The sequence below is a fragment of the Cavia porcellus genome, unplaced genomic scaffold (genome assembly GCF_034190915.1).
Source record: "Cavia porcellus strain 051 isolate PalLab524CR breed Dunkin Hartley unplaced genomic scaffold, mCavPor4.1 scaffold_3, whole genome shotgun sequence".
Taxonomy (NCBI): Eukaryota; Metazoa; Chordata; class Mammalia; order Rodentia; family Caviidae; genus Cavia; species Cavia porcellus.
In genome coordinates this window covers 36,772,913-36,786,405 of record NW_026947486.1, presented here as the reverse complement: position 1 = coordinate 36,786,405, position 13,493 = coordinate 36,772,913, and the positions used below count along the sequence as shown (strand labels likewise).

At 51.3% G+C, this 13,493-nt stretch overlaps 1 protein-coding gene across 6 annotated transcripts in view; it reads right to left on the bottom strand.

Moving 5' to 3' along the window:
* The window catches only part of Dlg3 (discs large MAGUK scaffold protein 3), a 65,142-nt gene extending 52,793 nt beyond the window's left edge, over positions 1 to 12,349 (bottom strand). For 2 of the 6 annotated variants that reach the window (XM_063246032.1, XM_063246033.1), the window contains exons 1-10: positions 11,597 to 12,349; positions 8,546 to 8,599; positions 8,242 to 8,292; positions 7,708 to 7,832; positions 7,331 to 7,500; positions 6,896 to 7,032; positions 6,425 to 6,569; positions 5,663 to 5,822; positions 4,115 to 4,271; positions 3,428 to 3,530 (exon numbers count right to left, since the gene is read on the bottom strand). In XM_063246032.1, coding sequence (XP_063102102.1) covers positions 3,428 to 3,530; positions 4,115 to 4,271; positions 5,663 to 5,822; positions 6,425 to 6,569; positions 6,896 to 7,032; positions 7,331 to 7,500; positions 7,708 to 7,832; positions 8,242 to 8,292; positions 8,546 to 8,599; positions 11,597 to 11,956 — 1,462 coding nt within the window. In that variant the 5' untranslated portion in view covers positions 11,957 to 12,349. Of the gene's footprint in view, positions 1 to 2,461; positions 2,659 to 3,427; positions 3,531 to 4,114; positions 4,272 to 5,100; positions 5,578 to 5,662; positions 5,823 to 6,424; positions 6,570 to 6,895; positions 7,033 to 7,330; positions 7,501 to 7,707; positions 7,833 to 8,241; positions 8,293 to 8,545; positions 8,600 to 11,596 lie in introns of those variants that run through there. The other 4 variants (XM_003471011.5, XM_003471010.5, XM_005004188.4 and 1 more) reach the window with 4 other exon arrangements.
* Positions 12,350 to 13,493: the final 1,144 nt, after the last annotated feature.

Genomic DNA, 13,493 nt, shown 5'->3' with positions numbered 1-13,493 from the left:
AAGTTGTTGGGTTTTTTGTGTTTTCGGGTTTTTTGATATGGGGAATCAAACTCAGGACCTCACGTTTGCCAGGCTGGTGCTGTGCTACTGAGCTATATCCCAGGCCCCTTAAAGTTTTTTTAAAAGGCTAGGAAATGCTCTTACTTGGATTGTCCTTTTTTTTTTCCGCTTTTTGAGAGAAGGTCTCACTATGCAGTATAGCCTGGCCTTGGGCTCACTTTGTATCCCAGGTTGGTATCGAACTTGCAAAAATCCTCCTGCCTCAGCCTCCTGAGTGCTGAGATTAGAGGCATGTGCCACTATACCTGGCTCAGTCAAAGACATTTTAAGTCCTCATGCTACATGCTATCCAGCTAAAAGTGTACTGGTTTGGCAATGGTGCCTCATTGCATAGCCCCTTCTTTTCCACATCTCTCTCTCATTCCTTCTCTAATCTGTCTTTCTGTTATTTCCCTAATCTCTTTTCCTGTTGTTCTTATTCCCTAAAGTAGGCCTTAGGTCCCTCAGTTGTTAGAACAACCATGCCGTGTCCCAACTGGTGGACCTCAGGATTGAATGGCTTGCTGACCCTCAGCAACTTTCCCTCCATGGCCTTAGGCAAGTCATGTCCTAACTCTGCAGTGGGTATTCCAGTCTACAGTCAGTGGGTGGACTACATGAACCTTTCCAGCTCTCACATTCTATGTGAAAAAACCCAAATAATGAACACCTAATTGACCAATAACATGCAAAGTTGCTGCCATTTTTGCAATAAGACATATTTGTTTTATTCATTTTATAAATATCCATCATATTCCAATCTTCCAAAGAACTATATTTAAAGTATTTATAAAATGACCAACACGGAGTTCTCATTTTTAAAAACTAGCACTTTATCAATAAAAATCCACAATAAAAATGTGGAATTAATAGTCTCTCTAGACAAGTCTCTAAGGGTTCATTTTCAAATTTAAAAAATAAAAAGCTTTTGAATGTTAGGGCCCTGAAGTACCTTGTAAACCAAAGAGAGAAAATTATAATATTGGGGTGTCACTACCTTAACAATGTGATTCAAGTAAATCCTAAGCGAAGAAAATGGTAGAAAAACTGACACAACACTATGCTCAGAGAGCAATAAACATAGTAGGATTCCCTTTAACCTGGACAACTTAAAGCTTTTTATGAAAACCAGTTTCATTCCCCCAACAAGTCATAGAATTATGTAGCCACCAGTTTCTAACATACCACTACCAGACGAATTCTGAGTATTGTTTTCATGTGCCCAACATCAGAGCAAAACCGAAAGAAATACCAATTTCTACTAAACACACACACACAGAGAAAAAGAGAGAGAGACAAAGACAGAGACAGAGACAAGAGAAATATGCAAGAGAAACCATTTCCTCTGCAGAACCTTTGTTGTCTAAGTTGTGGGTATAACTAAATATCAGTTGCTAATAAATATCTGACAGCCCTCTATTGATAAGTAAACAGCATAAGCAGAAATCATAAAAACAATAACCCTAAGGTGTGTTCCTTGTCAGTAATCCCAATGCCAAACACGGAAAGAAATGACTCAAAGTGTCCACTTACATCCTTCTTTCCCATTACCTCAGACCCACAAGCTCTCCTGTTAGTTACCTCCCTACACTTCTGTCCTCCATCAAAGAAGTCTCAAGCTGAAGGAGCACAGGAGAGGGTGCCAAAAGGACAAAAGTGGATGCTTTCAAGCCCTCTCCTCTGCTCCTCTAGAAATTAGAACACCTGCCAGGGCAGGTCCCTTCCTCCACCTTAATAACTGACCCACAAGGCCTAGGTATCCAAGGAGCACAGGCACAGCAACCCTAAGGGACAAAGGCCAAACCTTACAAAGGGGAGGGAGAGAGGAAAGAACAAAAGGGAAGAGGCAGGAGAATACCAAGCCAAGGCGGGTGTTCCTTGAGGTTAGGTAGAGACGGGGGGGGGGGGGGGGGGGGGGGGGGGTGTCCCAAAATTCTCCTGGGAAAGGGATCTTGGAGCTATTGAGGGTGTAGCAGCCAGGAGGAAGGTGGATGGGCCCAGGACTGCGGCTCTGGGGTTTAAAGGGGGCACATCTTGTGGCAAAGAGATCAAGGCCAGACAGGGCCCAGTGGACAGAACAGCCTGGTGTGGCGATGCCTGGAGCTTGATGCCTGGAGCTTGTTCTGGGTTCCCAGAGCACAAAGAGAAATAAGAGAAGGCCTGCTACCTTTAGCTTGAGACTTCTTTGATAGGGGACAGAAGTGTAAGGAGGTTAACTAACAGGAGAACTTGTTGGTGTAAAGTAAAGGGAAAGAAGGATGCAAGTGACCCAGATCAGAAGGGGCTGAGAACAAGGCGGCGAAGCTTTCGGGGGGAAAGGACAGAGTTGGAGGGAGGCACAGTGTTGGAAGTCTGAGAACACAGCTTTAGAGAAAGGTTAAGAGGACTTTAAGGTGGCCTGACGCCGTCTGCCCCACCTCACCTGGCGCCAAGTCGGAGTCCGGATCTAGTGCAGAGAAAGCGCCAGCTCTGGGCGTCCCTCCGTCCTGCGCGGGAGACCACGGACACAAAGCGGGGCGCGCGGGGAGGAGGGAGGAGAAGGGGGAGGGGAGTGGAGGGTAAGCAGGAGGAGGAGACGCTGGAGGCGCGAGAAACTGGAGGCGCTAGAAGCGGGGAGAAAGGAGGGGCTCTCGCCTCCCTCCGCCTGTGTCAGGGGGCGGGGTGAGCGGCAGGAGGCCGCGCTCCACTGGCCATTGGTCACTTCGTCGGCCTGCAGACAGCCTCCCGCTTTCCAGCAGCTCACCTCCGCACCTGGCCTCTGGCTAGCGGCAGCCTATCAACTGCCTTCATTTGCATAGACGGGCCCCGCCCATCTGCCCCGGCCAAGGACTGCTAGCTGAGAACACAAAGAAGGTCCCCGGGAGGAGAGGGTCGACTCCTGACGGCTACTCCAAAGGCACAGTGTCACCTTTCCGTGCACTTAAGGGTCTCACACGCATTTTGATCAGGGGAAGAGAATGAGAATCAAATAGGTTTGGCCTAAGATCTCGTGAGAAGTCAAATGTCTTCCCCTGATATCCTTCGTCAGTTATGAGAATTGCTCTCCTGTTCTAGGGTACGGAGTTCCCCGTTTTCCCCTTTGAGCCCTCGGTCTTCCCTCCCCTTTTTCCAGTCACCCTCATCTCCGTGCTTCTTCCCGTGTTGGCTGCTGCCCACTACTGGCCTTCTGCTGCACTGCAACTCATCGGCAAGCTTTGAGCACAGCCTTCTTAGATGCTCCCAAACCACCAAATCAACCCCTATCCAGCAGCAAAAGGAAAGATGAAGAGGTTACTGCACTAGAGCATCAAGGACTTAGTCATGTGGCTTTGTTACCAATGATGGGGACAAACCTAGTACAAACCTAATTTTCCCCACCCTCATTTCTTCCCACCTTTCTTTCACCTACCTTCAGGTCTGTACTGGGCCACAATGGTGACTGATTGGCCAGCCCGTTTCAGAGCAGCTGCAGCCTGCTCATGAGTTGCATTCCTCAGGTTTACCCCATTCACCTGTCCAGAGAGAGGAGCTATGAGCCAGTCCAAAAGCAAGGAGTCCTATGTCCCAACCAGAGAGGGAGATGGGCAGCCTATGTCTCAGCCTTTTAATGTCTTTCCCAAAATTCTATCTTTGCCCCCAAAATGAGACCTAAATGATATATCTTTAATGTAATAATTGTCTTTGTGGAAGCTAAATGCCAATTAGGGTTAATGTCCAAGAAACAGCTGAGTGTAGTGGCACAGACCTGTAATCCCAGCACTTGGAAAGCTGAGACAGGAGGATCACAAATTCAAATTGTTCCTGGGCACTCTCTCAAAATTAAAAAAAATTAAAGGATGGGAATGTAGCTCAGTGGTAGTGTATTCCTAGGTTCTATCCTGTGTACCCCCCCCCAAAAAAAAATTCAAGGAACATTCATTTCCTCCTCAAGAATAGTTTCCTGTCCCTCACTGAGGATATCTATAAAGACAAAATGTTTTCTCCAATTCTTAGCTCTTCCCTCTTCTGAAGAAGCATTCCTTGGAGGAAGCAAGTTCTTCCCTCCTCCCTCTTAGACTGGCACAGCTCTAGTCCTCCCACCTCGCCTTTGTCTCACCGATAAGATCCGGTCTCCCCTGCGCAGCTCCCCACTCAGGTCGGCTGGGCCTCCTGCCAGGATGAAGGAGACAAAAATGCCTTCTCCATCCTCTCCTCCTACGATGTTGAAGCCCAGGCCTGTGGAGCCTTTGTGCAGAATGATCTTGCGGGGCTCTCTGATGGGAAATGAGTAGAGATGTGACAAGGGAAGTCAGGACAAAGGGACATAGAAGAAGTATTGCCCCTGTGAGGTCCGGCCTGGAACAAAGACCCATTCTTTTAGGGAGGAGAGACTTGTGTTCCCTATGTATGAGAGCCTGCTCTTCCTTTCTTCTCCTGAAACCTGCTTGGCTGCTGCTTTCTATCATGTGCCAAGTTTCAGTTCCTTTTCCCTCCTTCTTCCTGAGGCTTCCTAGTCAACTTCCCAAAGGATGGCCCACTACTCTAAGTCAACACATCCCTATCCTGAATTCTAGAGCCCAAATCCCAGAGCCCACTCACTGATCTTCCTTCCTCAGTCTCCTATCCTATCAATGAGCATGATAGGTCCTGAACCACAGGAGGAACTATCAGGGTTAGTGGAATCACCCATGGTTGATTGCACAAAGTACAATGTTCTGCAGTCTCAAAATTCCATCCACCAACTATGACCCTTCCTACTTTCCCCAACAACATACGTAGTCAACAGCTACCACTAGGTACATCCTTACTAGCTGAGGTGGGAGACAGAGATAGAATAGATAAATATCCCCTATTTCTAAAAGATGTCTGGGGCTGAACTCAAGAGGAGACAAGCATATGAAAAATCCAACCAAAACAAACTGCATCCAAGAAGCCCCTCTCTAAACGGTCACAGAATTACCAAGTGAGAGCAAACAACCCCACATCCATACAACCAGACTCCCAGTACAATCCCCCACCGAGACTCCTCCTCCTTTGCTCCCAGTCTCAGGTGTAAGGAAGCTCCCTCACTAGTCCTGGATGCTCCAGCGCCTGGGCTCCTACCTGGCATCCCCTCTGGGCCGCATGGAACACAAGGGCCAGGCCCACCTCTGTGAAGCCCTCCTCCAGGCTGAGGCTGAGCCCAAGCCCAGGGCCAAGCCGGATCCTGAGAACTTTCGAACCCTCTCCATGGTTCCTCTGGCTCTAACCCATCGCCCGTCCTTCCGGCTCCACCACAGCCTGCCCAGCAACCTACTAAGCCCCACCTGGCAAACCTGCCCCCAGAATCCCGGCCGGCTCAACCAGTTCAACAGATGGGCCAACCAGTTCAAGGGATGGGCGCCTCTACCACTGCCACGGCGGGGCGGGGCTCTTCCTCTGGAGACTACTCAGCCGGCTTGCCTGTCAAGAGTCCTGCAGACACCAGGGCTAAACTCCTTTCTTCAGTAATTTGAAATGGCTGTAGGAGAGGGCAGGAAACTTTGCAGCTCCGCCCCAAAGGCTAACAGCAGGGATTGATGAAGGCCTCAGCCTGTTCTTGGCCATACTACAAGGTTTGTCACTGTCCAAAACTATTCCTCTCCTCCCCCTTCCCTCGGTTGAATGAATGAGGCAAGGGTCTTACCTAGTGAAGTCCTCCTCGGCCAGCATGTGCCTGGGGATAGGAGAGTATCGGGTGGGGGGGACCTGAGGAGGAGCAGGATAGCTGACCTTGCTCTCCACTGCCCCAAGATAACCCAGGCTGGAATTATGGCTTATGTGGTTGTCAGCCAAGGCAGTAAAAGCTGGGATCAAGAAAAGGAGAGAAAAGTTCAGAGATGGTCCAGAAAGGTATCCCTGGCAGGGGATACCTCCCTCCAAGGGCTGCCCCACCCACACTACACCTCAGGCACAAAAGAGACTGAGGCACTGTGCTGATTCCTCACACCACCTCTCTCTGTTCTGCGTCCCGCCCCCTCCACTTATGCAGTCCCTTTCTAAATCCTAGGCTCACTCCTATGACTCTTAGAAAGAGCCAAAGTCAAGGGAGTCTTCAAAGAAAGGTGTGACTAGAGGTGTGATTAATAATAATCCCTCACATCTCTGTAGCCTAACACAGATTTCTAAGAGCTCTCTCGTCCATGATCTCATTTGATCCTTGCACCAGTCCTATGAGGAAGGCAGCGCATATATCATTAGTTCCTTTTTGTCAAAGAGGAAATTAAAGAAAAGTAAAATGGACTTGTCCAAGGTCATTTAGCTCCAAAGGACATAGCTGGGTCTCTACTTGGTTCTTTTGAGCACTATCCTGCACTTGTTCTCTCTTAACAAGGTCACATCTTCTTTTCCCCAAACCAGAGACAGAGCTACAGGCCAGGGCCAGGGCCAGGGGGCACTGGATACTTACTGCTGGCATAGTCTGGGGGAGCATACATGTCATTGAGATGGAGACTGCCTGGCTTGGCTACCTTCAGATAGACCATATCAGATGTGTTCTTCAGCGAGGCCACAGCTTCCTCATGCCTCACATCCTGCAGATTTGTGTTGTTCACCTAGAAGAAGAGAGGCCTCAGACTGGGACTCAGGAGAAGGGGAGGCTTTGCCTGGAACCCCCAATGGTTGCCCTTTCAGTGAAAGTCAACTGTGTGCTAACAGAGGTCCAAGATCAGTGTGTAAGGATGCAAAACTACCAGAAAGTGGGGTTGGGACAAGAGGGAGCCCCTGCCACATATAAAACTAAGGTTTTTGTATCTAGGTAAACACAGTTGAAATTCCCCAAAATACCTTGTCCCTCAGTGAGATTTAGGAAGAGTGAGAGGGTGTTGGAGCGCCTCTTACCCACCCTACCATTTGGGCATCCCCATGAAGAATGTCTCACCGCCAACAACCGGTCCCCAATCTGTAGGCGTCCATCTTTCTGAGCAGCTCCTCCCTCAATGATCTTAGTGATGTAGATGCTATTGTCTCCTGGGATGTGCTGGTTGCCAATGCCTCCAGCAATGCTGAAACCCAAGCCTGGGGGGACAGCCAACAAGAGGGCCACAAGAAGTAGTTAGTTTTTGGTCAGTCCCAAAGCCAACTTCCCTCTTCTAGCCAACCCACCAGTCCCCCAGGAACTTTCCCTTTCCCCCAGAAATTCCACACACTAGGTTGCCATTCCAAGGTCATTAAAGGTAAGGCCTCAAGTGGAGAAAGAAGCCTATATGAGCTAGGACTGGAGGAGTCATAATAAGAATAAGACCATTCCCCATGGGGCCACCCAGGACCCAGAGCCGGGGGCTCTGGCTAGACCACAGAACCTGAGGGAACACACCTTTGGGCCCTTTCAGCAGGTTGACCTCCATGATAGTCTCAGGTGGAGGCTGTCGCCTCCGAACCACCAACCGCACCACAGGCCCTGCTTCCTTTAGTGCCTCCACAGCCCGGCTGTGTACCACCTCGGAAACATCTACCTCATTCACTCGAAGCACACAGTCATTCACCCTGTGGAGGAAGCCAGAGGGGCATGACACTGTGCCATTGCCCCTCTCAAATTCATCACCTCCTGTCCCCTTCCCTCCTTATCCCTCCTCTCTCCCTCCCCCTCCCCATCTCAGATCTAATAGAAGATTCATCCTGCTAGCTTGGCCCTCCTCCCCTCCTCTTCATCCTGCCTGGCTCATCCTCAACCCTGCTTCCAGGTCATCTTACCCCAGCCTCCCATCCATGGCAGCTGCTCCACCAGGGATGATCTTGGTAATAAAAATGCCAGGGTCATCAGGGACATGGGGGTTGTCAATGCCACCTGCAATACTGAAGCCCAGGCCAGAGTTGCCCTGCAGAAGGGGGTGGAGGGCACAGTCTGTATACTCTGAGAACACAAGGCAGGGTTTTGGACATCCCATTTCCCTCTCTGTCCCAGGGCAGATTCTCCAGGTCTCCATGGTCTCAGGCTGGGACACACATCAGAAACCTGGCAACTTCTCTTACTGTGCTGACCATTCTGGCAGAGAGGCCTTAGCAAACCCATCCCCTCCTCAAGTCCCCAGGCCTCAGCCAACAAGGTCAATTAATATTTGTTAGTGAGTTGATTAATTGATGCAGCACTGCAGCTTCGGAGGGCTGCTATTTCCCCATGCTCTCAATGCAGGTTCCCCTAGGAGTCTGTAAATCACTGTTCAGGACCCTCCCTTCTGGCACCCACCCTCTCCTCCCCTTTTGTCTCTTCTCCACTAGCAGACTCACCCGTTCCAGTACTATCTCTTCATATTTGTACATGCCATCACTGCCATTCACCTACAGGAAGACATAGGCACTTTCCTCAGTACCTCCTGCCCTGCCAGCTCTCTGCCCTTAGTCAGCCTGCCCCTTCCCCATTCCCACATACAGCCTGAGTACACCGCAGGCCTTTCTAAGCCACAGATGGGGACAGGCTGAGCCCAAAGGAGCTACTCCCCTCCCCTTGCTTCCAACCATAGCAAGTCAAACCCAGCTGCTCATTTAGCCCAGATCAATCATCTGGGCCTGAGCTAGCCAGTGGTGCACTCACCGAGAGGCTGGACTCCAGGGCCTCGGGGTTCACTAGGAGGGGTGCAGAGCTGGCCTAAGGAAGATGACAGAGATGGAGCATGGCAGGCATTCCATACCACACCCAGCATCCCTGGGGCACCCAGGGGCCTAGTCAGGGAACCCTTTCCCCTTCTGAACCACTGCTCTCCCTAACTTGAAGATCATAGACTCCCACCATGTCAGAGCTGGAAGGACAGCAGACCATCTTATCTAACACCATCTTATCTAACCCTGCTCATATGACAAATGATGACATGAGGCCCAGAGAAAGTATGGACCATGGCTAAAGACAAACTGGCAGTTAGTGGCACATAGTGATCTCACGGTTCTCTTTGGATTAAATAAAGTTGTCAAGACCCTAATGTTTTAGCCACTTATCCCATTCCCCCATTAGGACACATGGGAGAAAGGAAATTTGTCCCCTTCTGAATACATCATGAACCCTCAATCTACACCTCCTTCAGTGGCTCCTGAAGCCCAACTGCTCAAATGGACAGAAAGAGTCAAAAGCTGAATCTATTTTCTCCAAGGGGACTTTTGATCCTGAACCCTTTGTATATCCCAGGAAAGAAGGTTAGGGTAGGATCTGATCAGGAGTCAGAGGCTAAGCCAGGGCCAGGATAGGAGCAGAGGGAACAAGATTCCCAATGAGGGAAAAGCAAACAGATTAGTAGCAGAGTCCACACTCTTCAACATGCAGTTGCCATGGGAAGAGAGGCAACAGAAGAGGTTGGAAACAGGGTTAGTCAAGCATAAGGGTTGGAAACACAGGGGTAGCCTCTGAGACAGTACATAATTATGATCATTTTACATGTAGAAATCTGATTCTGGACAGACAAATGGCATCTGCTCCCTGATTCCCATTCTCATCTCTAAGAATGGAAAGGCCTTCTTGCCTCTTTTCCCAGGTATTCTGGTACTATCTCTCATCCTTCTCTGACCATGCTGTCCCTTTCCTGATCCCTGGCCTCAGAAGAGGAGAGCTGAAAGCCCAGGGTGCGGGCTCTGCCACAGCCCCAGCTCTGCTTCCCCCTCCCACCTCCAGTCCATAAAGCTATAGCTTTAAGAAGCATGGAGGAAAGGGATAGAGGGCTAGCTAGGCATGCCTTCTCTGTATATAGGCTTAGAACTTCACAAGCTGCATCCCTGGGCGATGGTAGGAGGGCTCCAGCTGCAGCCTCACCCTGGTCCCTAATCCCAGAAGGAAGAACCAATAACTCTTCAAAGATCCAAAACCAACACAGCTGCCTCAAGTGACATACAACAGACACACAGGCAAAAGGACACCCAGGTGACTTTTGCATGTATCTGGTGTGCCATGTGTGCCCACATGTAACAAGCTATGCCTCAAGCCCAGTTTGAATGGTACCTAGAGATTCTCAGCTCCCATGGATTGATTTTCCAGCCCCCACCCCACCCCCACTCAGGGAATTTGCCCCTAGGGCCAGGAGCCACCCAGCGATAAGTAAGCCCTAGCAAAGAAACCTTAACTAACTGACCCAGCCTTGAGATTGGCACCTGTCTCCCAGCTGGGCAGGACAAATATGAGTGCTTGCAAAGAGAGAGTCAAAGGACAGAGGGGCAAAGGGGAAAAGGAGACTCACTGGAGATGGCAAAAGGCCAAGGCAAGGAACACAAGAAGCAATAAGTATGGACAGACAAAAGGCCAAAACCAAGGACGCCCCTCCTCATAAATCCCACCTTTCCTTCTCAGTGAGAATATCCTGTCCTCAGAGGATGACAGAGGCAGCCAGAACAATCACCAGCTTGGGGAAGTCTGCACCTACCCTCCACAGTAAAGCTTCCTCCTTCTCTCTCCCTACCCTGGGGGCTGCAAGGCCAAATACCAGGCAGGGCCTCCACCATGCATGCCAGGGACCTCACTCTGCCTGCCCAGCCTCCATTTTGCTGCTTCTTCCACAGATCCTCCTTCCATTTTCTAAACTGGCAGTTTAGGCTGAGAGTGGAAGCCGGAGTTGTGCCCAGCACCCAGGGGCTCCTGAGCTGTGCCAAGTCAGGGCTGAGGGGCTATGCTTTCCCATATCTGGAGGTACTCAAAGTGGACATTCCCCACTGGGGCCAGTCCCTGCACCAGGGCAGCTGTCCCTTGCCTAGCCCCAGGTACTATGCCTGCTCTAGAGCGAAGAAGCTTGCTTCACCAACCCCCCTCAACCCCCAGCACACACACTTTGGAGCTGCTTGGACAAAAGAGTCCATCCTTCTTGGCAGCCTCTCAGCCTTGCTTGGGACATGTCTCTCTCCTCCTCCCTCTTCACTCCCTTGCTTGTCAAGCACTTCTCACCAGGGACATCACACACACAGAGGCACAAGCATGCACACTCTTACAGTCACATACACATATACATGTAACCACACACAGAAAGGCAAGCAAATATAGCTACCCCTGCAGTCTCATCTAGAGACACCTCCACATTCAGAGAGACATCCCCAAACATCCATGGGCACATTCACACACAAAGGGACTGGGATGGAGAGGGACTCATGGCATGGAGGGAAGAAGCTCAGCAATCTGGGCACATGAGTTCCTCTACATAGATTCAGGGGAGAATGGGAACGCCATTACCTTCCTCCACACATCCCAACACACACATGCACACACACACACACACACACACACACACACACACACACATACTCCCCCTATGCAGAGCACCATGCCTCCTCCTCCCCTTGTGGAGACACACACCACACACAACCCCCGCAGAACCTCCCGCCCCCTGCTAGACAGAAACACTACCACCACCACCACCCACTGAGATAAACCCAATTTCCTCACACAGGAAAATGTGCCCATCCACCAGACCTTCACCCTCTGACATACCCTACTACTCCCCCCAACCCTCTCCAAATGGAGATCCCCCAAATAGACACACAGGGAGCCCACTCTCTTTGCCCAATTGCAATGCAAGGTTTTGGGGCCCACCAACAATCCCTGCTGCACCCAGGCCTCTAGGATCCCACTCCTCAACCCTCCTGGGTTGCCCCACTGCCCCCTCCTGCTGATCCATACCTGCTCATACCAATCCCGGTTGGTACAGGTGCACTCAGGCCACCAGCTGGGGCCACTGCCGTTGAGTTTGGGGGTGCTCTTGCCTGGGACTGGCTTTGGGGGCACTGGCCCCACATCCCGGCTGGTAGGAATGAGCTTGGCCTTGGTGCGAGGGGTGGGGGTGGCCCCTGCCTGTGAGGGCAGAGTCTGCGAGCTGTAACCACCATAACTGGAGGTGGCCCCATTGCCCGCACCTGGCCCATAGGGGTCAGGCACCTGCCCCCAGTCGCCATAGCCCGGAGGCTCGAGGCGCCTCAGGGCCGCCAGGCGAGTCACCTCATAGCACTCGGGGCACTTACAGCAGTGCTGGTGCTTGTGCATGGCACTGCCCCCCGCGGCTCGAACCCCCCAGCCCACGCCAGTTTCCACGCTGCCGCCGCCGCCGCCGCCACCACCGCCGGGCTCTCGGGCACACTCACACTGCGCGGACCAAGAGGGGGGGGGCACCCGCGGGGGCGCCCGGGCTGAGCGGGGCCTGGGGCCGGGCGGGCGTCCTGGGGCCTCTGCCCCCACGCTGCCCCGCACCCAAGGCTCCCCCTCTAGCACTGGCGGCTCCGTGTCGCCCGTCGTGGCTCCTGGGCCGAGGCCCAGAGGCAAAAAAATGGGAGCCCAGGCAGAGGCTGGGAACAGCGAGGACCGCTTCTGCTCTGGTCCCCAGGATGGATCTGAGTGGAGTCAAGAGCATCTCTCCCTGGCTCCCTGCTCAATTGATTCCAGCCAATCAACGCGCAGAGTCAGGCAGCGGCAGCGGCAGGAATGCTAAACAGCGGCTCCTTAAAGGAACAGAAGCAGGGGTGCCCCGAAGCTGAGCCTCAGCATCCCGACCTCTGGGGCAACGCCAAACCTAGGGAAGGGTGCGGACTTGGACCGCTGGAGAGTTCAAGCGCCCCCCCACCCCCACCCCCACACACCGTTTCCAGCTGATTCCCAGCCCTACTCCACCCCACTTCCAAGAGGGAGTTGCAGAAAGATGCTGAATGGGTCCCTGGACTTGCTTTGAGCTGAGGCCACCAGAAGTGATGAGTCGAGGTAGAGGAACAGACCAAAGGAGGTTGGAACGGGGTGAGGAAGGTGCTCTCCCCTTCAAGGGACCAAGAAAGAAGGCAGCATATGAGGCCTGCACTCCTGTCAATGCCTCCTTCTCAGGACTATTGTTCTCTCAGCCTTTAGGCCCCTGAAATGGCTGTGACCTCACACTTGACCTTCTTACATCACCTGTGAGGGAACTCCAAACCTAAAGTAGGCGGTAGCAGAAGACTGTAAGTCCTTATCTCTGATCCACACACTCCTATCCCTGGTTATGTGGTCATGGTAGTTACAATGGAGGAGGGAGCTTCAGGATGCTTAGAGGAAAGGGTTCAGGACAAGAGAAGGGAGAATAGACCTCAAGTGAGAGAAACCACTCTCTGTGAGTTTGGAGAAGATCTTGGGAATAAATATCCAAGGATATCTCCTTATCCTCTCCTGGCTCCAACTGATGTGGGAAGGGTAGAATATGCCAAGCCAGAAACTCTTTTTGTTCCTTCGGTTTTGCCTTTAAGCACTTTACATGCAAACAAAAACTCTACCAAGGTAGTAATATAACTATTAGAATTTTACTAATGATAAAATGAGGCTTAGTAGTGTTAGGCACAGTAGTGTTACCCAGCTAGTGTTAGGTAACACAGCCAAAAGTGGCAGAATCAGGATGCAATTCCTTGCCATTTGACTCCAAAGTCTATGCTCTGAACCAGTGTAATACAAGAAGTCTATTTAAGTTCTAAGACCTTAGATCTGAGTTCAGTTCAACAAATATTGAGTACCTACTCTGTTCCCGACCTTGACATAGGTGCTAATGATAGAAATTCATCTTTAAATC